This window comes from Oncorhynchus keta, chromosome 34, assembly GCF_023373465.1.
Source record: "Oncorhynchus keta strain PuntledgeMale-10-30-2019 chromosome 34, Oket_V2, whole genome shotgun sequence".
Taxonomy (NCBI): Eukaryota; Metazoa; Chordata; class Actinopteri; order Salmoniformes; family Salmonidae; genus Oncorhynchus; species Oncorhynchus keta.
The window spans coordinates 73,826,225-73,850,548 of NC_068454.1; the positions used below are offsets into that span (position 1 = coordinate 73,826,225).

Below are 24,324 nucleotides of genomic sequence, written 5' to 3' on the forward strand. Positions count from 1 at the left end.
GTGGTCATCACAAGGTTTAACTGAGATGGAAAAATACTGAACAACACAACAGCAGGAACTGAGCAACTGTTCTAACTAGGCTGCGATACCAGAACAGTAAGGATCTATACATCGACGGAGGGAGGACTCCAAGAAGCGCCAAGAGGCGGGGACCCGCCTGAGCGCCTGCAATAGGCTGCAATAGGCTGGGCAAGTTTAAACCACGCCCAGCCTCTACTGTGATAGGCCAACAGACGGGTTGGAACTATGGCTATCACAGTATAAAGAATACTGTTTTACATACGTCTTGTCAGTTCTCTGTTCTGCCCTGCGTGGTGTTACAGTGAGCCCGTATATATGAAAGTTGCATTTGCCATTTATTACTTAGCTAATAAAAAATACATAGTATAAAATCGGTGACTCATTGTTATATTTATCCTGATACCAGATTTGAATTTACGCAACCCTAACATTGGGTAAGACAGTTGAACTAAGCTCATGATTAGGCATTTCTCTATAGTATAATACCATAAACCACAAACTTTAGCGGGGTCTGGTCACACAATTTTGCATAGATTTGTATCATTTTTGGCTCCTAAGTGCTTCGTCCATAAACATGCCATAGGCCACTTTATACTCGTCTATGTTTTATATTTCTTTACGTTTTGGTGTTTTTTTTGTGTTTTTGGAATGTTTATAACCATGGGAAACCGTGATGTCACAATGTACACCAGAATCTCAATTGAGATTCTCCCAATGTATAGAATGCCGCCTCTGTCTGGTCTTAACTTTCATTATAGTTAATGTTCCAGCCTTCGAACCCTCAGAAAAGTGCCTTACACTATTGAACACATACACAACAGTATGTGTTCAATAGCATACTGTAGCAGAAATATAAATGTGTATTCACTGAATATAGTTCATTTTGATTTATCGGAGCATTGGGGAAAATACGTAGTCGTAACACTTTTTATGCACCAAGTGATCACTTCTCTCTGACATTTACGCAAGCATAGACCCATAAAACTAATGTTTCCGCTTGTGGATTTATGAAAAATATCAACATGTCTATCACGTTTCCAATAGAAAGATATTTGTAGTGAGAAATAATTCCTCTTAACGGTTTACAACGGTCTAAAGGGATAGTTCCCCCGAAATTAAGAATGAACATAATCCTAATGATTTGTAGAGAGAGTAGTCTGTGCAGTCAGAGAATCTGTATTCTGTGGAGCCAGAGAATCAGCAACCCAAGTTTTGTTTGATATATTCCCACATATTTGATAGCCAAACTGGTAGACCCCCCGTTAAAATTACAGATTTATAAACACACAAATCTACACATTCCACCTGCAAACAGCACTCCTTTGATGACATACAGAACAAAATATTGCACTACTACATTCATGAAAATGTGCTCTATGCTAAATGCATGTAAGAGGTACCTTCTATGGGATATTAATTTATATAGTTAACCTTGGGAAATAGACTCAGTAACTCAAATTATTTTAAATGATTTATTTGTCATTAGTATTTCATCTCCAGCACATAAGGTGGATGTTGAACTGCAAACGATGCTGTAAAGTTGTAGGACCGTGCTGGAGGACCGAAGCTAGGATCAGACTTAGTAGGTGGCCATGGTGCTGGTCAGCCAGTTGTTGAAGATGCACACCTGGAGGATGAGAAGGAGAAGGGAGACATTAGTGGACACACTCAATGGGAGGCAGCATGAGAATCAATCTATGTTTTATAGACTCAATGTCATTTTTTTCGGGAAAACAAGGGTTGTCACAGTGAATGATGATGTTTTCCTCAAACACAACAGGAAAACAGTTTTTCTGTCTTACCTTGGCGTAGACACCGGGGTTGCCGGGCTCGGCACAGCCATAACCCCAGGACACAACACCCTGCAGCTCACCGTTGCACACCACTGGGCCACCGGAGTCACCCTGAAAGAGAGAGAGGAAGGGAGAGAGAAAGAAGGGAGACAAGTGATATGAAATGGTTATTTCATTATCAATTTCTAATCAATTGAAAAAGTTCATATAAAGTCATCATTGGTACCACTGCACTGAGGTCAGAGTGGTAAGTACCTGGCAAGAGTCCTTGCCTCCCTCCAGGTATCCAGCACAGAACATGGCGTTGGTGATCATGCCAGGGTAGGAGTTGTTACAGTCGCTGTAGGACAGGATGGGGATGTTCAGGCACTGCAGCTTGTTGCTGTCAGCAGCTGTAAGGAGGGGGGGGGAGAGAGAGAGAGAGAGAGAGAGAGGTGGAGGGAGGAATGGAGAGAGGAAAGAGGAAGGTAGAAGAAGGTGGAGAAGGAGGAGAGTTATTGTTAGATATAATAACGTAGTGTTTTTAATAGTAGGTCTACATTTTCTATGCCTGTTAACACTCAGTCACCATGAAGATGATCAACTGGCACATGTAACCTTTGACCCAGGTGCTGTACTCACTGGAGCTCATGGTGTTGCCCCATCCAGAGACGGTACACATGGTGCCAGCGGGGGCACAGCTGCTGGGCAGAGCAACAGGCTGCACGTAGGTGTTGAGGGTGGCGGGTTTGCTCAGCTTGATCAGCATGATGTCATTGTCGAGGTCGTAGGCGCTGTAGTTGGGGTGACGGATCACGCGGGATGAAGAGATGAACTGCTCGCTACCCTCAGTCACCTTGATGTTGTGCTCGCCCAGACGCACCTCCACACGGCTGAAAGAGAGAGAAGTCCATTTTTAAGTTTTTTACTTTTACAGTTCATGTGAATGTGGAGTTCACCTGTGTCATTTAGTTTTAGAAAGGTTATTTTTAACAAATTCTTGCAAAGTGTTATTGACTCAAAATGTTGCTAGTAGTTCACATGGTAGGTTACTAACGTCTTGTAGCAGTGAGCTGCAGACACAACCCAGTTCTCATTGACCAGGGAACCACCACAGAAGTGGTACCCAGAGTTCAGAGACACCTGGTGGGGCTGGGAGTAGGCCTTGCACTCATACCCTCCGACGATCTTGTCGTCCTCCGTGGCAACTGTAAACAGAGAGCAGGCACATTCTTAGCTATATTACCTCAGCTTTTGAGATGGAAAAGCAAAGAACTGTGATAAAACAATAAGAACATATTTCTTAATAACGTCAAAGAAACAAATGTGTGATGTTAGTGTCATTACAGAATCCTGTTCTTTTTTCTATGATCATTACTATACTCACAAGCGGCTCCAATGAGCAGAACAAAGACCAGAGAAATCATGGTTGCTGTATGATCCTGTCGATGAAAGGGGTTCATCTGCACCCCTGGTTTATATGCAGAATTGGTTGTGCCGCCCCGTTTAATGGAACTGTTTGATTGGTCAAGAGAAAGCCAATCAGAGGCAAAATGTGCCCTGCCAAGGTCAGCATTATGACACAGCAGTTTCCGTCAAGGATTGGTATGAAGTTGACCCTAAATGCAGCAAAAAGCTAAATATATTTTGTCATTAGTCCCAGTACTTTTAAAGTGCAGGTTCTTGACGTCTGGATTTGATTTAATTTCTTACAGAAGACAGTGATACATGTACAGTACACCACAACTGCCAGTTTGAGGTGAACAGTATTCTATGTAGTTCAGACTGTATGTTGACCTCAACATGACTGCAACGCAGCTGTGTGGTTCACACGTTGGTGTTCTCTTGGAGAAGTTGACAAACACAGGGTTGCTGCTCACAAGGACAATTTTAGCTTTGTCAAAAAGTAAACTGTGTTTAAGGGTTTTTGTTGAAAAGTCATACAAGGCTGTCTTAAAAATAGACTCTGTATACCTTAGGGTCATGAGTTCATTACATAAGTTATACTGTATGCAGTTAATATACAGTAAAACACTCAAAGTAAGCACATACTTGGGTAGGGCAATTTATTATGTTAGGTATTGTCATGGATCCTCCCAGTATTGCTAATCATTCCGTTCACCAGCTCTGGAGGTCTACGTCACCATCATTATACAACGTGACAGAATAATCAACCCATCTAATGGAGACAGCAGGAAAGGCCGAGCTGGCGACCATCGTGGGGACAGACTAGCATCATGAAAACTGTCTCTCCAGACTCGGCAGCGCCATGGACAGCGTAGTGGCAACCATCCTGCATTTGGAGGGGAATGTGCAGTCCCTCCAGTCCCCAGCACCGGTTCCGGCATCAGCCCCCACACCACCACTACCTGTCTCCATCCCATCTGAGCCGGTCCTTGGAATACCCCTGTCCCTCCCGGAGCGCTTTGACGGCGCCCCAGCGAGATGCAAGGAGTTCATTCTACAATGCGACCTGTACCTCGCTTGCTATACCGAGGCTGTCTCCGGGAGAGACAGGGTTGCCACCGCCATCTCGGCACTGACCGGACGGGGCCTGGACTGGGGTGCAGCTGTCTGGGAAATAGGTGGACCTGAGGTCGAGTCCTACGAGCTCTTCATCCTCCTCTTCCACTCTGTGTTTGAGAGGGGGTGAATGCCTACTCTAACTACACCAGGGATCTAGGACCGCCTCAGAGTTTGGCATGGAGTTCCAGACCGTCGCAGCCTCCACCAGATAGAATGAGTCGGCTCTGGTCAACATTTTCCACAGCGGACTGCGAGAGGAGGTGCAGGTTAGCCTGCCGTGATGACAACCTGTCACTCGACCAGTTCATCAGCATGACGATCCGATTGGACAACCTCCTGCGGTCCCGACGAAGAAACTGCACGGAATCCAGAGCTCATGGCTACACCTGCTCTGTGGCCAGAGCCAATGGAGGTGAGTTTTGCACATTTGCCCGAGGCAGAGCGTAGGAGAAGGAGGAATCTGGGCCTCAACACCACTACGGTGGAAAGTCTGGACCACGCGCCGCAAGTGAATTTACCGGAGGAACACCAGGATCTGCACTGGGTTTTCTCTAAGACCCAGGCTACACGCCTGCCTCCTCATCACCCCTGGGGACTGTGCCATTTACCTTCTGTCTGACGCAGAACTCTCGAGAGGACACATCTATCCCCTCTCCTTTGCGGAGACCGAGGCCATGGAGACCTACGTACAGGAGAGCCTCCAGCAGGGTTTTATCCGCCCCTCTGCGTTACCAGCATCCTCAAGCTTCTTTTTTGTTAAGATGAAAGATGGGGGACTGTGCCCCTGCATTGATTATCTAACACTGAATAAAGCCACCATTAAGTTCAGCTATCCTTTACCCATCCCAACTATCATCACACAATACAATCACGCAGTACTTCACAAAACTGGACTTGAGGAGCATTTACAATCTGGTGGGCATTACGGCCTTTTCTACGACCACGGGGCATTACGAGTATCTCATTACGAGTATCTCATTACTAGTATCTCATTACTAGTATCTCATTACGAGTATCTCATTACGAGTATCTCAGTACTAGTATCTCATTACGAGTATCTCATTACTAGTATCTCATTATGAGTATCTCATTACGAGTATCTCATTACTAGTATCTCATTACGAGTATCTCATTACTAGTATCTCATTACTAGTATCTCATTACGAGTATCTCATTACTAGTATCTCATTACGAGTATCTCATTACGAGTATCTCATTACGAGTATCTCATTACTAGTATCTCATTACGAGTATCTCATTACTAGTATCTCATTACGAGTATCTCATTACGAGTATCTCATTACTAGTATCTCATTACGAGTATCTCATTACTAGTATCTCATTACTAGTATCTCATTACGAGTATCTCATTACGAGTATCTCATTACTAGTATCTCATTACGAGTATCTCATTACTAGTATCTCATTACGAGTATCTCATTACTAGTATCTCATTACGAGTATCTCATTACGAGTATCTCATTACTAGTATCTCATTACGAGTATCTCATTACTAGTATCTCATTACGAGTATCTCATTACGAGTATCTCGTGATGCCCTTTGGCCTATATAACGCTCCTTCAGTCTTCCAGGCCTTTATTAATGAAGTGTTTTGGGACATGCTGGGACGGGCGTTGTGCTTTATATAGACAACATTTTGGTCTATTCTGCTGACCGTGCCAAGCATGTCTCGTTGGTCAGGTCTGTGCTGGGAAGACTGTTGGAGCATCATCTATATGTTTGTTTTTCCAGCGGTCCGTGTCCTTTTTGGACTACCTCATATCCAAGGAGGGAGTGGAGATGGAGGAGCAACGCCTCAGCGCAGACAGGTCATGGTCCATCCCCAACTCTGTGAAAGCAGTCCAGCAATTCCTGGGGTTCGCCAACTATTTCTCAAGGTTACTGTACATGGTATTATGGTTTACATGCCGTGTTAGTGTGCACTTGTTATTACGGGTCTCGTCCCGTGTATTTATTAGAGGTTTACACCTCGCGTTCCATATGTACGTGTTTGTTTTGGGCTTCGTCCCTGTCATTTTCATGACGTACTCTATTTTGGTAAGAGAAATTTTACAAACTATTTTTGTATTCCTGTGACTGTCTCACATCATTATACAACATGACAGGCATGAATATACCTTGACAGTAGATTAGGGTCTACACCCTTTCTCAACCCTAAACCTAGCTTCAAGTCCAAGTCTCTGCTCAACCCGAACCTGAACCCTAACCCTAGCTTCAACCCTAACCCTAACCCGAGCTTCTCTTCCACATCCCTGCTCAACTCTAACCCTCAACCCTAACTAACCCTAGCTTCATGTCAACATCCTGGCTCAACCTTAACCCTAGCTGCATGTCCACATCCCTGCTCAACCCAAACCCAAACCCTAACCCTCAACTCTAACCCTAACCCTAGCTTCATGTTCCACATCCCAGGTCAACCCTAACCTCAGACCTAACCCTAACCCTAGGTTCATGTCCACATTCCAGCTCAACCCTAACCTCAAACCGAACCCTAGCTTCATGTCCAGATCACGACTCAACCCTAACCTTAACCCTAACATCAAGTCCACATCCCAGCTCAACCCAAACCCTAACCCTCAACTCTAACCCTAACCCTAGCTTCATGTTCCACATCCCAGATCAACCCTAACCTCAGACCTAACCCTAACCCTAGCTTCATGTCCAGATCACGACTCAACCCTAACCTTAACCCTAACATCAAGTCCACATCCCAGCTCAACCCTAACCCTAATGTTTACCAACCTCAATTCGATATACTGTTGTTGAGTGGAGATACTGAGTTAAGTAAGAATAATACAAGAATAATATGTTTATCCATCTCTCAAAATACCAAGTTTACCCAACAGAAAATAATTAAATAAGTAAATCAGTTTATCCAACTCATTATAAACATTTAACATACACATAATAACTCATTTTGGCTCAACCGTAACCCTAGCCTCAACACTAACCCTAAAACTAACAGTAACCCCAGCTTTATGTTCAACCCAGGCAACACCCACCAAATGGGAACAAACATGCCTCAAAGGTTGTAGAAAAATGATGGGCACCGTTTTGGGGAAACGTGGTTCAGTACAAACAGACAAAAAACCTATCAACCGTTGAAGCGAACTGCACCACTGGCTCTCTTCTAACCCTAGGACTTGGTCAGATTCATAATTTTGTTACCATGTTACCATGTACCGGTAGCCAAAATGATTTGGATCATTACAGCATAACAGTATGTATTCAATAGCATACTGTAGAAGCAATATAGAACTGCTGTATACAGATGACTCACCCATTTTCGAGTACATTTAGATTTAATAGAGCAATGTGAAAAAAGCATAGCAGTTGTAACAGTAAGTCTTATAACATATCACTTCTCTCTGAAATATACTCAAGCATATAAAAACATAGAATACATAACTAATGTGTGCACTTTCTGTGCCTAGAAAAACTATTTGCCCCCTTTCTAATTTTCTCTATTTTTGCATATTTTTTAGGGTGAACGTTATCAGTTCTTCAACCAATACCTAATATTAGACAAAGGGAACTTGAGTTTACAAATGACAAAAAAATACAGATGTATTTATTTAATTAACAAAGTTATGCAACACCCAATTTGCCTGTGTGAAAAAGTAATTGCCACCTTTAACTGCAATGACTGCAACCAAATGCTTCCTGTAGTTGTTGATCAGTCTCTAACATCGCTGTGGGGGAATTGTGGCTTACTCTTGCATGCAGAAGTGCGTTAATTCAGTGACTTTTGTGGGTTTTCAAGCATGAACTGTTTGTTTCAAGTCATGCCACAGCATCTCAATTGGGATTAGGTATGGACTTTGACTAGGCCATTCCAAAACTTCAAATTGGTTGCTTTTTACAAATTTTCATGTAGACTTGTGTGATTGTGTGTTTGGAACATTGTCTTGCTGCATGACCCTGCTGCGCTTCAGCTTCAGCTCACAGACGGATGGCCTGACATTCTCCTGTAGAATTCTCTGATACAGAGCGGACTTTATGATTCCTTCTATTAAGGCAAGTCGTCCAGGTCCTGAGGAAGCAAAGCATCCCCAAACCATCACACTACCACCACCATGCTTGACCATGGGTATGAGGTTCTTACTGTGGAATGCAGTGTTTGGTTTTCGTCAGACATAATAAGACCCATCTCATCCAAAAAGTTGACTCAACTTTGCCAAAAAGCATCTGAATGATCAACAAGACTCCTGGAAGAATGTTCTGGGGAGAGATGAGTCAAAAGTCCCACTTTTTGGACAACAATGATCCAAAACACATAATCAAGTCCACATGAAAATGGCTAAAAATCAACAAATTTGAGGTTTTGGAATCTCCTAGTCAAAGTTCAGACCTATTCCCAATTGAGATGTTGTGACAGGACTTGAAACTAGCAGTTATTGATTGAAAACCACAAATGTCGCTGAGTTAAAGCAGTTCTGCAAGGAAGAGTGGGCCAAAATTCCTCCACAGAGACATGAGAGACTGATCAACAACTACAGGAAGTGTTTGGTTGGAGTCATTGCAGCTAAAGGTGGCACAACCAGTTACTGAGTGTAAGTGGGAAATTACTTTTTCACACAGGGACATTGAGTGTTGCGTAACGTTGTTTATAAAATAAATAAATAAATAAGTATGTAATTGTTGTGATCTTTGTTCACTCAGGTTCCCTTTATCTAATATTAGGTTTGTGGTTAAAGATGTGATAACATTCAGTACAAAAATATGCAACATTTGAGAAAATTACAAAGGGGGCAAGTACTTTTTCACAACACTGTATCGATTTATAGAATGTTAATAATATGAAGATTCCAATAGAACGATGTTCATAGTGAAATTCCTCCTAAGAGTTTAAAAGGTTAAAGGAAATAGTTCACACATATGGCAAGTTAACGTTATCTTAATGATTGCTATGGAAAGTGGTAAATTGCCTTGGAAAGCAAAATTATCGACAGAGCTATTCGCTTGTCTACAATGTTCATTTGATTGAATCACGGCCTATCAACTGAAGATATACAGTGTGTTACAATTACATTGTTTACAAACAATGGAGTAAAATTTACTTTTTTTTTTACAGTTGAAGTCGTAAGTTTACATACACGTAGGTTGGAGGCATTAAAACTAATTTTTCAACCAATCCACAAATTTCTTGTTAACAATCTATAGTTTTGGCAAGTCGTTTAGGACATCTACTTTGTGCATGACACAAGTAATTTTTTCAACAATTGTTTACAGACAGATTATTTCACTTATAATTTACTGTTTCACAATTCCAGTGGGTCAGAAGTTTACATACACTAAGTTGACTGTGCCTTTAAACAGCTTGGAAAAGTCCCGAAAATTATGTCATGGCTTTTGAAGCTTCTGATAGGCTAATTGACATAATTTGAGTCAATTGGAGGTGTACCTGTGGATGTGTTTCAAGGCCTACCTCCAAACTCAGTGCCTCTTTGCTTGACATCATGGGAAAATCAAAAGAAATCAGCCAAGACCTCAGAAAAATAATTGTAGACCTCCACAAGTCTGGTTGATCCTTGGGAGCAATTTACAAATGCCTGAATGTACCACACTCATCTGTACAAACAATAGTATGCAAGTATGAACACCATGGGACCAGGCAGCTGTCATACCGCTCAGGAAGGAGACACGTTCTGTCTCCTCGAGATGAACGTACTTTGGTGAAAAAAGAGCAAATCAATCCCAGAACAACAGCAAAGGACCTTGTGAAGATGCTGGAGGAAACAGGTACAAAAGTATCTACATCCACAGTAAAACAAGTCCTATATCGACAAGGAAGAAGCCACTGCTCCAAAACCTCCATAAAAAAGTCAGACTACGGTTTGCAACTGCACATGGGGACAAAGATCGTACTTTTTGGAGAAATGTCCTCTGGTTTGATGAAACAAAAATAGAACTGTTTGGCCATAATGACCATCGTTATGTTTGGAGAAAAAAGGGGGATGCTTGCTAGCCAAAGAACACCATCCCAACCGTGAAGCACGGGGTTGGCAGCATCATGTTGTCGGGGTGCTTTGTTGCAGGAGGGACAGGTGCACTTCACAAAATAGATGGCATCATGGAGGAGGAAAATTATGTGGATATATTGAAGCAACATCTCAAGACATCAGTCAGGAAGTTAAAGCTTGGTCGCAAATGGGTCTTCCAAATGGACAATGACCCCCAAGCATTCTTCCAAAGTTGTGGAAAAATGGCTTAAGGACAACAAAGTCAAGGTATTGGAGTGGTCATCACAAAGCCCTGACCTCAATCCCGTAGAAAATGTGGGGACAGAACTGAAAAAAGCTTGTGCTAGCAAGGAGGCCTACAAACCTGACTCAGTTACACCAGCTCTGTCAGGAGGAATGGGCCAAAATTCACCCAACTTATTGTGGGAAGCTTGTGGAAGGCTACCTGAAACGTTTGACCCAAGTTAAACAATTTAAAGGCAATGCTACCAAATACTAATGGAGTGCATGTAAACTTCTGACCCACTGGGAATGTGATGAAAGAAATAAAAGCTGAAATAAATCATTCTATCTACTATTATTCCGACATTTCACATTCTTAAAATAAAGTGGTGATCCTAACTGACCTAAGACAGGGAATTTTTAATAGGATTAAATGTCAGGAATTGTGACAAACTGAGTTTGAATGTATTTGGCTAAGGTGTATGTAAACCTCCGACTTCAACTCTATATATATTTTTGGGGTGCAACTCAGTAATGGTCTCAAATTATTATTGAGAGTAAGAATAGTAGAATACACCAGTTTCAATAAAACGTTTTTGGCTTTGCATCAGCAGTTATCTATTGTTATGTCAGTCCCTGATAGTCAGCTAGTTAGCTAATTCATTTGACTGACCCTGAGTAGAGCCATGTCAGCAAAACATGTTTAGATTGGTAGTTGATCTAAGCATCCAACTAAACTTGTAGTAATCATTTCCGAATACCAATCGGGCATGCACGGGGCCCCTATTGATTTATACTGTATCTATTTTTTTATTATTATTTTTTTTATATATTGTACGAGATCTTCAGTTTCTTGGCAACTTCTCGCCTGGAATAGCCTTCATTTCTCAGAACAAGAATAGACTGATGAGTTTCGGAAGAAAGTTCTTTGTTTCTGGCCATTTTGAGCCTGTAATCGAACTCACCAATGCTGATGCTCCAGATACTCAACGAGTCTAAAGAAGGCCAGTTTTATTGCTTCTTTAATTAGAACAACTGTTTTCAGCTGTACTAACATAATTGCAAAATGGTTTTCTAATGATCAATTAGCCTTTTAAAATGATAAACTTGGATTAGCTAACAAAACGTGTCATTGGAACACAGCTGATAATGGGCCTCTGTACGCCTATGTAGATATTTCATTTGAAAAATCTGCCGTTTGCAGCTACAATAGTAGCATTAACAATGTCTACACTGTATTTCTGATCAATTTGATGTTATTTTAATGGACAGAAAAAATGATTTTCTTTCAAAAACAAGGACATTTCTCAGTGACCCCAAAGTTTTGAATGGTAGTGTATATATAGTTTAATATATTGTGTGACTGCCTAGGAACAGTGGGTTAACTGCCTGTTCAGGGGCAGAACGACAGATTTGTACCTTGTCAGCTCGGGGATTCGAACTTGCAACCTTTCGGTTACTAGTCCGACGCTCTAACCACTGTAGACAATATTATAAATTAAGGATAAACATTGTTACTAAGAGTATTATTATATTATTAATTGATTGATTATGACTTTTTAAATCACCCAGCAATGCTATTTGCAGTGTTAACTCTAGGTAAATGTTGCAATTCTTTAACTGCGACTCCACACAGGAAATTAAAAATGTTTCTCTTCACCGTCAAGAAGGGGGCCACACAAATGTCTTGCTGCGAGGTGGTGGGCCCCCTTACCACATCTCACATAGGGCTAGTTGCAACCCGAGTGACTATTCCTGGTTTAACGTCATGTCCCTGTCCCGAAGCTAGCATCAATTAGCCTGGAGCTAGGCCCGTATCCCGGCTAGCAGAAGAAGCCCAACAGCCACTCCTGGGCTATAATACCATTTTTGCCAACTGGCCAGGACCCCCTTCTACTGCCGGTACGTGGCACAGAACCCTGCAATCCTTCACAACTAGACTACCGACGAAATCTGCTGGAGGGGGTACTCAAACTGGCACCGCGGCACTGCTAGCCGTAAGCCAGCTAACGTTAGCTGTCTAGAGCACACCGGACTGTTAGCTTAAGAGGCCCATCGAACAACTTCTTCGGTCACTATACCTATTTTGCCAATTGGCCTGGTTTACCACACGGAACCCTGCTGGTCCGTCTGCCAACATATTCAGCACGAGGGGGCCACAACAGACTTTCTTCCATCTTGACATCCTTCTAAGGTCCTGCTGCTAGCCCCGGCCCTTTAGCTGCCTGAAGCCACTCACTGGACTTCCATGATTACTCGGCTACGCATGCCTCCCCCTAACGTGAATAAGCCTTGTCCATTGCTGTTTTGGTTAGTATGTATTGCCTTATTTCACTGTAGAGCCTCTAGCCCTGCTCAATACGCCTTCGTGAACACTTTATTTCCACCTCCAACACATTCGGTGACATCACCTGGTTTAAACAATATTCCTAGAGACAATATCTCTGTCACTCTATGCACAGGTTTTACCCCCACTGCATTCATATCCTACCATACCTTTGTCTGTACATTATGCCTTGAATCTTTTCTACCGTGCCCAGAAATCTGTTCCTTTTACTCTCTGTTCTGAACATACTAGGCGTCCAGTTCTTTTAGCCTTTAGCCGTGCCCTTATCCAACTCCTCCTCTGTTCCTCTGGTGATGTGGAGGTTAACCCAGGCTCTGCAGTGCCTAGCTCCACTCCCATTCCCCAGGCGCTATCATTTGTTGAACTTCTGTAACCTGAAAATCCCTGGTTTCATGCATTAGAAACATTAGAAACCTCCTCCCTAAGTTTGTTTTATTCACTGCCCTAGCACACTCTGCCAACCCGGATGTCCTAGCCGTGTCTGAATCCTTGCTCAGGAGACTAGCAAAAACCCTGAAATTTCCATCCCTAACTATAACATTTTCCTGCAAGATAGAACTGCCAAAGGGGGCGGAGTTGCAATCTACTGCAGAGATAGCCTGCAGAGTTCTGTCTTACTATCCAGGTCTGTTCCAAACATTTCGAGCTTCTACGTTTAAAAATCCACCTTTCCAGAAACAAGTCTCTCACTGTTGCCCCTTGTTACAGGCCACCCTCTGCCCCCAGCTGTGCCCTGAACACCATATTTGAACTGATTGCCCCCCATCTAGAGCTCATGCTGCTAGGTGACCTAAACTGGGACATGCTTAACACCCCGGCCATCCTACAATCTAATCATGATGCCCTCAATCTCACACTAATTATCAATGAACCTACCAGGTACGACCCCATATCCGTAAACACGGGCATCCTCAATGATATCATCCTAACCAACTTGCCCTCCAAATACACCTCTGCTGTTTTCAACCAAGATCTCAGCGATCACTGCCTCATTGCCTGCATCCGTAATGGGTCTGAGTCAAACGACCACCCCTCATCACTGTCAAACGCTCCCTAAAACACTTCAGCGAGCAGGCCTTTCTAATCGACCTGGACCGGGTAGCCTGGAAAGATATTGACCTCATCCCGTCAGTAGAGGATGCCTGGTCATTCTTTAAAAATGCCTTCCTCACCATCTTAAATAAGCATGCCCCATTCAGAAAATGTAGAACCAGGAACAGATATAGCCCTTGGTTCTCTCCAGACCTGACTGTCCATGACCAGCACAAAAACATCCTGTGGCGGACTGCATTAGCATCGAATAACACCCGTGATATGAAACTTTTCTGGGAAGTTAGGAACCAATATACACAGGCAGTTAGGAAAGCTAAGGCTAGCTTTTTCAAGCAGAAATTTGCATCGTGTTGCACAAACTCAAAAACGTTATGGGACACTGGAAAGTCTATGGAGAATAAGAGCACATCCTCCCAGCTGCCCACTGCACTGAGGCTAGGAAACACTGTCACCACCGATACATCCACTATAATTGAGAATTTCAATGAGCATTTTTCTACGGCTGGCCATGCTTTCCGCCTGGCCACCCCTACCCCGGTCAACTGCCCTGCACTCCCCACCGTACCTTCTCCGCTTTGCAATCTGGATTCAGAGCTGGTCATGGGTGCACCTCAGCCACGCTCAAGGTCCAAAATGATATCATAACCTCCATCAATAAGAGACATTACTGTGCAGCCGTATTCATCGACCTGGCCAACTGCTCTTAAATGCAAGTAAAACTGAATGCATGCTCTTCAACTGTTCGCTGCCCACACCCGCCCGCCTGACTACCATCACTACTCTGGACGGCTCTGACTTAGAATATGTGGACAATTACAAATACCTAGGTGTCTGGCTAGACTGTAAACGTTCCTTCTAGACTCACATTAAGCATCTCCAATGCAAAATTAATTTAATCAGCTTCTTATTTCGCAACAAAGCATCCTATTTCACAACAAAGCACTCATGCTGCCAAACATACCCTCGTAAATCTGACCATCCTACCAATCCTCGACTTCGGCAATGTTATCTACAAAATAGCCTCCAACACTCAACAAATTGGATTCAGTCTATCACAGTGCCATCCTTTTTGTCGCCAAAGCCCCATATACTACCCACAACTGCGACTTGTACGCTCTCGTTGGCTGGCCCTCGCTTCATTCTCGTCGCCAAACCCACTGGTTCCAGGTCATCTACAAGTCTTTGCTAGGTAAAGCCCCACCTTATCTCAGCTCACTGGTCACCATAGCAACACCCACCCGTAGCACACACTCCAGCAGGTATATCTCATTGGTCACCCCCAAAGCCAATTCCTCATTTGGCCGCCTCTCCTTCCAGTTCTCTGCTGCTAATGACTGGAACGAACTGCAAAAATCACTGAAGCTGGAGACTCATATCTCCCTCACTAGCTTTAAGCATCAGCTGTCAGAGCAGCTCACAGATCACTGCACCTGTACATAGCCATCTGTAAATAGCCCTTCCAACTTCCTCATCCCCATACTGTATTTATTTATTTATCTTGCTCCTCAGTATCTCTAATTACATATTCATCTTCTGCACATCTATCACTCCAGTGTTTTAATTGGTATATTGTAATTTCCCTCGCCGCCATGGCCTATTTATTGCCTTTACCTCCTTTATCTTACCTCATTTGCACACACTGTATATATACTTTTTCTACTGTATTATTGACTGTATGTTTGTTTTTTCCAGTGTCGAACTGCTTTGCTTTATCTTGGCCACTTATTCTCAACTAGCCTACCAGGTTAAATAAAATAAAGGTGAAATGTATATTTTTAAATAATAATATTTAATTAACTTTCCAAGATGTTGACAGAATAAAATTCGCTAGACAGGGGTGTACACGATATATTGGAAGAAGTTCACATGATACTTACGACTTGTAACAGTGAGCAGCAGACACCACCATGTCCTGGAGATCAGGGAGCCACTACAGAAGTGGTAGCCAGACTGCAGAGACACCTGATGGTGCTGGGAGTAGGGCTTGCACTCATACCCTTCGACGATCTTGTCGTCCTCCATGGCGACTGGAAATCGAGAGCATTCTTAGCTATATTTCCTCACCTTTTGAGATTATTTAAAAAAGCATAGCACTATGATAAAAGTGGAATAAAAGTTCTTAATGATGATTAATGATGTTAGTGTCATAACACAGTCCTCTATGACCATTTTTACACTGCTCCGATGAGCAGAGCAAAGACCAGGGAAATCATGGTTGCTGTGTCATCCTGTCGATGAAAGGGATTAATATGCACCCCTGGTTTATGTTCCGCCCAGTTTTCATGGACTGTTTGATATGTCAAGAGATCTCTGAATCAGGTTTAAAAGGTTCTCTGGACAGCAAATAATACAGCAGGTAGCATCAAGCTGTAAATATCGGAAAGTTGTGCATCCTGACCACTCACTGGGGAAGGTTAAGTTACGTGAAGGGTCAACTGATCCTAGCTCTGTGTCCAAGGCCAACGTCTATGTGAATGAGACTCAAACCTGTCAAATCACCTTGCAAATGTAGGCCTACCTTTTCATTGAGTTTTGGTCAACGTTGTCTTATTAGTCCCAGTACAGTGATTATTGAGTTAATTCCAGACTTAGGACTGGATTCAATCCGTATTGTGGAAGTTTCAATCAAGGTCAGTGTTAATATGTGAAGGTCATTTCAGATTGAGTTGACATATGCAACGTTTACTGTGAATGCCGTCTCCGCGAACAGGGGAAAATAACTTTACATTTCAATTGAGTTATAACGCGGATCTTCTGCCAACATCCTTTCATACGGATGAAATCCAGCCCTTCATTTGTACCAGAAGACAGTGATACAGTACACTAAAACTGCCAGTTTGAGATTATTCTCTGCATTTCAAACTGTCTTGACCTCAACATGGCTGCAACACCGCTATGTGGTTCACACACACACAATCTACCCAAGGCCTACCATCATTTTGTAGATTAGATTTTTATTTAGTCACATGCACAGGGTCACAGATGTCATTGCAGTGTACAGTGAAGTACTTAAGCTCCGAGCTCCAACGGTGCAGGTGTGAATGAAACAATAAAATAAAAAGGATATATACATTTAGAAATGTGACAATGATGAAAATGAAATGTCCATAGAGGGAGCAGCGGGGGTGGGGGTGGCAGTCTGTTCGTTTTTGCTATGATGGTTGGTGCCGTTTAAGTTGAGGGGGGACAATCCTTTTTTTTATGAGCATGGCCTTATTTCTATTGCAGCATATTGGATGTCTGTCATTCATTTTCCATTCACCCAGTTCAATGTGACAGCGATAGGTTTAGGCTACTACATGATTCTCATATTTTCCCTATACTCATCATGAGGTTGCTACAACCAAGTCTATAAATGAAAGTGTACATTGTAGGTGCATAGGTTGAGAGAAATTAGAGTAATCAAGGTGACAGACATAGACACATTCAATACTGCCTTGCCTGCATCTTGCAGGGATGTGGACATAAAGTTAGAGTTAGGGTTGAGCCAGGATGTGGACATACAGTTAGGGTTAGGGTTGAGCCAGGATGTGGACATGAAGTTAGAGTTAGGGTTGAGCCAGGATGTGGACATGAAGTTAAGGTTAGGGTTGAGCCAGGATGTGGACATGCAGTTAGGGTTAGGGTTGAGCCAGGATGTGGACATACAGTTAGGGTTAGGGTTGAGCCAGGATGTGGACATGAAGTTAGGGTTAGGGTTGAGCCAGGATGTGGACATGAAGCTAGGGTTAGGGTTGAGCCAGGATGTGGACATACAGTTAGGGTTAGGGTTGAGCCAGGATGTGGACATACAGTTAGGGTTAGGGTTGAGCCAGGATGTGGACATGAAGTTAGGGTTAGGGTTGAGCTAGGATGTGGACATGAAGCTAGGGTTAGGGTTGAGCCAGGATGTGGACATACAGTTAGGGTTAGGGTTGAGCCAGGATGTGGACATGAAGCTAGGGTTAGGGTTGAGCCAGGATGTGGACATGGAGCTAGGGTTAGAGTTATGGGTACGGGTTGAGCAGGGGTGTAGACTTTAATCTCGTGTCACCCACAGGAGGTCGGTGGCACCTTAACTGGGGAGAACAGGCTTGTGGTAATGGCTGGAGCGCGAACAGTGGAATAGTATAAAATACATGTGTTTGATGCCGTTCTATCTGCACTGTTCCAGCAATTATTATGAGTCGTCCTCACCTCAGCCGCCTCCACAACTGTCAAAGTACAGCTGTTTATTTGAATCTTCTGTTAATACCTAATAATAATAAATTACACTACCCAAATTTGTGCTTACTTTAACTGCGTACAGTATAACTTATGTAATGAACCGTATGTAATGAACTCATGACCCTATTTTTTCAACAGCCTTGAATTACTTTTCAACAAAACCTCTTAAACACAGTTTACTTGTTTACAAAGCTAAAAATTGTCCTTGTGAGCAGCAAAGCTGTGTTTGTCAACTTATGCAAGAGAATACCAGCGTGTGAAGCACACAGCTGCGTTGCAGTCATGTTGAGGTCAACATACAGTCTGAACTACATAGAATACTGTTCATCTCAAGCTGGCAGTTGTGGTGTACTGTACATGTATCAATGTCTTCTGTAAGAAATTAAATCAAACTAGATGGTAAGAACCTGCACTTAAGAAGAACTGGGACAAATTAATACACATATTTAGCTTTCTGCTGCCTTTAGGGTCAACTTCATACCACACCATGATGGAAACTGCTTTGTCATAATGCTGACCTTGGCAGCGCACCTTTAGACTCTGATTGGCTTTCTCTTGACCAATCAAACAGTTCCATTAAACGGGGTGGCACAACCAATTCTGCATATAAACCAGGGGTGCAGATGAACCCCTTTCATCATCAGGATCATACAGCAACCATGATTTCTCTGGTCTTTGTTCTGCTCATTGGAGCCGCTTGTGAGTATAGTAATGATCATAGAAAAAAGAACAGAACTCTGTAATGACACTAACATCACACATTTGTTTCTTTGACGTTATTAAGAAATATGTTCTTATTGTTTTATCACAGTTCTTTGCTTTTCCATCTCAAAAGCTGAGGTAATATAGCTAAGAATGTGCCTGCTCTCTGTTTACAGTTGCCACGGAGGACGACAAGATCGTCGGAGGGTATGAGTGCAAGGCCTACTCCCAGCCCCACCAGGTGTCTCTGAACTCTGGGTACCACTTCTGTGGTGGTTCCCTGGTCAATGAGAACTGGGTTGTGTCTGCAGCTCACTGCTACAAGTCGTAAGTAGCCTACCATTTGAACTACTAGCAACATGTTGAGTCAATAGCAACTAGCAACAATTTGATAAGCTTAACTTTTGCAAAACTCAAGGAGAGTGAACTCCACATTCCCATGAACTCTCTCTCTCTCTTTCAGCCGTGTGGAGGTGCGTCTGGGCGAGCATAACATCCAGGTGACTGAGGGTAACGAGCAGTTCATCTCTTCTTCCCACGTCATCCCTCACCCCAACTACAGCTCCTATAACATCAACAATGACATCATGCTGATCAAGCTGAGCAAACCCGCCATCCTCAACACCTACGTGCAGCCTGTTGCTCTGCCCAGCAGCTGTGCCCCCGCTGGCACCATGTGTACCGTCTCTGGATGGGGCAACACCATGAGCTCCAGTGAGTACAGCACCTGGGTCAAAGGTTACATGTGCCAGTTGATCATCTTCATGGTGACTGAGTGTGATTACAGGCATAGAAAATGCAGATCTACTATTAAAAACACTGTCATTATATCTAACTATAACTCTCCTCCTTTTCCACCTAATTCTACCTTCCTCTTTCCTCTCTCCATTCCTCCCTCCACCTCTCTCTCTCTTCCCCCCCTCCTTACAGCTGCTGACAGCGACAAGCTGCAGTGCCTGAACATCCCCATCCTGTCCTACAGCGACTGTAACAACTCCTACCCTGGCATGATCACCAACGCCATGTTCTGTGCTGGATACCTGGAGGGAGGCAAGGACTCTTGCCAGGTACTTACCACTCTGACCTCAGTGCAGTGGTACCAATGATGACTTTAAATTTAACTTTTCAATTGATTAGAAATTGATAACGAAATTACCAATTCATATCACTTGTCTCTCTCCCTTTCTCTCTCCCTTCCTCTCTCTCTCTCAGGGTGACTCCGGTGGCCCAGTGGTGTGCAACGGTGAGCTCCAGGGTGTTGTGTCCTGGGGTTACGGCTGTGCCGAGCCCGGTAACCCTGGTGTCTACGCCAAGGTAAGACAAGAAAATAGTTCAGCATTCATACGTCACTGTGACATCCTTTGGTTTCCTGAAGGAAAAAGGCATTGAGTCTATACAACATAGATTGATGGTTCTCATGCTGCCTCCCATTGAGTGTGTCCACTAATGTCTCCCTTCTCCTTCTCATCCTCCAGGTGTGTATCTTCAACGACTGGCTGACCAGCACCATGGCCACCTACTAAATCTGCTTGGTCGTCCAGTACATTCGCACAACTCTACAACATCCCGTTCCACATCAACATACATCTTTTGTACAGGAGATTATACATTATTTATGTTTATGATAAATAAAGCATTTAACACAATACTTTTTTGGTGTTGTGTTTGTACTCTCACTGTCCTTAGATATCTTTGTAAAGATATTTATATCTTCTCATGTTAAGTAGTATTACTAGTAAACACCAGAGAAACTAGGAATCACCAGCAAATTGTTTAAGTATGGATATTTTCATAATAAAATATGCAGGGTGTAAATTCATTGTGTCATGGTGCCCTACCATAACAATTTGTTTTTGTATCAATACAACAAGATACCACAAGGAACATTATTGATTACATTGATTTGTTTCTATAGTTGGGTATTGATGCATTGCTGCTGGTATAGGGATTTTAAAAGTGTGGCATAATTGCTCTCCTTCTTACCCAGTTAGAGTAATCTCTCTGTCTGAGTTGTGTTGCTACTGAAATACTATGTGGTGCAACATGAATATTGTTACATAATTACATAATGTTTGTATATTGGGTTGCATGATTTAGATTCAATATCCCTTGATATTGAAGTCTAGATGCTAAATACTGTACTTCAATATTCACAGTGAGAGATTTCGTAACCTCCATTACTGAGAGGGACAATCAGAGGCTTCATCAGAGATCCCCAACATTCAGGGCTTAGCCCTGGGCCATCACAGGACAATACCTGCATATTAATGGATAAGAGGTTATTGGCTATAAATATCTATTATAAGGTTGTAATTCACTTCAGTAAATATGAAAGCCATACACTAGGGGAGAGTGGGGTAAGTTGAGCCACCCACATCTCTAGGGAACCATACACAACATTAATCATTTGACCAAATATTTAGAAAGAGGCCTTCATTTCATTGAGTCTGTGAATTAAGAAACCACATGGAAAAAGTAATAAGCAAAGTTAGGTCCAAAAACAGATTTTCACCAAGTCAAATGTATTTATTATATTAGGGGTTTCATGACGCTTGCAAGGCATTATAGCTGGAATATGAGGTAACACAGGGCCTGGCCTATGTTAAAAGTATTTTAAAAATAACAAAGTCTTTGTTAGGTGTTAAGCCTTTGTTAAAAGATGCTTAAAATGATTGAAATTGATTGTTGAATTCTGTTTTTAAAACGGCACTGGTAATATTTCATTCAGTCCAGAAATGTGTAGCCATCTTGACATACCCTGTCCTGCGGCTAAACTTACCCCACACCTTGTCACGCCCTGACCTAAGAGCCTTTTTTATTCTCTATTTGGTTAGGTCAGGGTGAGACTTGGGTGGGCAAATCTATGTTTCTATTTCTTTGTTGGCCCAGTATGGTTCCAATCAGAGGCAGCTGTTTATCGTTGTCTCTGATTGGGGATCATACTTAGGCAGCCCTTTTTCCCACCTTAGATTGTGGGATCTTGTTTGTGAGTAGTTGCGTTCTGCACTGCATATAGCTTCACGTTCGTTTTGTATTTTGTTGTTTTTTCCGGGTCATTTAAATAAAAGAAGGATGTACACCTACCACGCTGCACCTTGGTCCAATCCATCGGTCAACGAACATGACAGAAGATCTCACCACCAAGTGACCAAGCAGCGTGCCCAGGAATGGAGGACATCCTGGACCTGGGAGGAGATAATGGCAGGGGACAAGACCCTGCCATGGAAGCAGGCGGAGGCAGCGAGAGAGGAACGGCGACGAGACCAGGAATCAAGGAAACGACGGAATCCCGAGAGGCAGCCCCTTAGCCCAGGGCGTTCTGTACCTGCTTTCCGTACTTGCCGTGCTAAGGTGAGCATCTGTCCAGGACGGATTGTGCCGGCTCTGAGGTCCTGGTCTCCAGTGCGTCTCCTCGGCCCAGGATATCCTGCGCCAGCTCTACGCACGTTATACCCAGTTCACCAGCACAACCTAGTGCGACTTGTACCAGCTCCCCGCACTTGCCGTGCTACAGGGGGTATTCAGCCAGGATGCGTTGTGCCATCTCTACGCTCCAAACCTCCAGTGCGCCTCCACGGCCCAGTATATCCTGCGCCGGCGCTACACACTATGCCTCCAGTGCACCTTCACAGCCCAGTGCGTCCTGGGCCAGCTCTCCACACTTAGCTAAAGTGAGTATCCAACCAGGACGCGTTGTGCCAGCTCCACGCACCCGGCCTCCAGTGCATCTCTCCAGCCTGTTGTGTCCTGTGCCAGTTCCACGCACTCGGCCTCCAGCGACGGTCCCCAGTCCGGAGCCTCCAGCGACGGTCCCCGGTTCCCGGGCCGGAGCCTCTAGAGATGGTTCCCGGTACGGAGTCCGCGACGACGATCTACGGTCCGGTGTCCCCGGCGACGATCCCTGCACCAGAGGCACCACCGAAGTGGGGGAGACTCAAGTGGAGCGGGGTCTGCGTCCCACACCTGCGCCTCCACCGAGATGAGATGCCCACCCAGACCCTCCCCTATAGGTTCAGGTCTGCGGCCGGACTCTGCACCTTTGGGGGTGTACTGTCACGCTCTGACCTTAGAGCCTTTTTTATTCTCTAATTGGTAATTTTCCCACCTTAGATTGTGGGATCTTGTTTGTGTGTAGTTGCGTTCTGCACTGCATATAGCTTCACGTTCGGTTTGTATTTTGTTGTTTTTTTCTGTGTCTTTTAAATAAAAGAAAGATGTACGCCTACCACGCTGCACCTTGGTCCAATCCATCCGTCAACGAACGTGACACATCTGGGGTAAGTTGTGCCAAGAAACCACTTTAATGTTAATAACATCCTGAAATATATGTAGTTATCTTTGTTTGAAAGAATACAATATTTCCCTTGATGGAGTGATGCTGAATGAAAAAAATGTCTCAACTTACCCCACTCCCTCTACTGTGAGAAACTGCTAAATAAGAATGACTGAGATATTGATGGATTTTCAGAATGGTCCCAGACCCGTAGCCACAAGGGACCCAGAAGAGAAGGCAGTATGGTGGCCCGAAGGTCTATGCTATCAGGACAATTCTGTCTAGAATACTATTTTGGCTTTGCATTTGGGATCATTCGGAGTACAATAAAATATATACAGTGGGGCAAAAAGTATTTAGTCAACCACCAATTGTGCAAGTTCTCCCACTCCCAAAATGCAAATGGAATTACTTAAAAGTCATACAATGTGATTTTCTATATTTTTGTTTTAGATTCCGTCTCTCACAGTTGAAGTGTACCTATGATAAAAATTAGACCTCTACATGCTTTGTAAGTAGGAAAACCTGCAAAATCGGCAGTGTATCAAATACTTGTTCTCCCCACTGTATATATACACACAGTAGTGGTCAAAAGTTTGGACACACCACCTCATTCCAGAGTTTTTCTTCATTTTTACTACTTTTTCTACATTGTAGACTAATAGTGAAGACATCAAAACTATGAAATAACACATATGGAATCATGTAGTAAGCAAAAAAAATATACAGTGCCTTGCGAAAGTATTCGGCCCCATTGAACTTTGCGACCTTTTGCCACATTTCAGGCTTCAAACATAAAGATATAAAACTGTATTTTTGTGAAGAATCAACAACAAGTAGGACATAATCATGAAGTGGAACGACATTTATTGGATATTTCAAACTTTTTAACAAATCAAAACTGAAAAATTGGCCGTGCAAAATTATTCAGCCCCTTTACTTTCAGTGCTGCAAACTCTCTCCAGAAGTTCAGTGAGAATCTCTGAATGATCCAATGTTGACCTAAATGACTAATGATGATAAATACAATCCACCTGTGTGTAATCAAGTCTCCGTATAAATGCACCTGCACTGTGATAGTCTCAGAGGTCCGTTAAAAGCGCAGAGAGCATCAAGAAGAACAAGGAACACACCAGGCAGGTCCGAGATACTGTTGTGAAGAAGTTTAAAGCCGGATTTGGATACAAAAAGATTTCCCAAGCTTTAAACATCCCAAT

The 24,324-nt window shown here is 43.2% G+C and overlaps 2 protein-coding genes across 2 annotated transcripts; one reads left to right on the forward strand and one right to left on the reverse strand.

The window, feature by feature from the left end:
• Positions 1 to 1,479: 1,479 nt before the first annotated feature.
• Positions 1,480 to 3,319, reverse strand: LOC118367837 (trypsin-1). Its single transcript, XM_035751532.2, has 6 exons — positions 3,181 to 3,319; positions 2,851 to 3,001; positions 2,436 to 2,686; positions 2,070 to 2,206; positions 1,824 to 1,925; positions 1,480 to 1,648 (listed from the first exon to the last, which is right to left on the reverse strand). The coding sequence occupies exons 1-6, from the start codon at positions 3,254 to 3,256 to the stop codon at positions 1,601 to 1,603; spliced, it is 765 nt and encodes a 254-aa protein (XP_035607425.1). The 5' UTR covers positions 3,257 to 3,319; the 3' UTR covers positions 1,480 to 1,600.
• Positions 3,320 to 18,701: 15,382 nt separating this feature from the next.
• Positions 18,702 to 20,482, forward strand: LOC118367838 (trypsin-2-like). The gene is made up of 6 exons (XM_035751533.2): positions 18,702 to 18,831; positions 19,011 to 19,161; positions 19,298 to 19,548; positions 19,765 to 19,901; positions 20,047 to 20,148; positions 20,310 to 20,482. Exons 1-6 carry the CDS (start codon positions 18,756 to 18,758, stop codon positions 20,355 to 20,357), a joined length of 765 nt encoding a protein of 254 aa, XP_035607426.1. The 5' UTR covers positions 18,702 to 18,755; the 3' UTR covers positions 20,358 to 20,482.
• Positions 20,483 to 24,324: the final 3,842 nt, after the last annotated feature.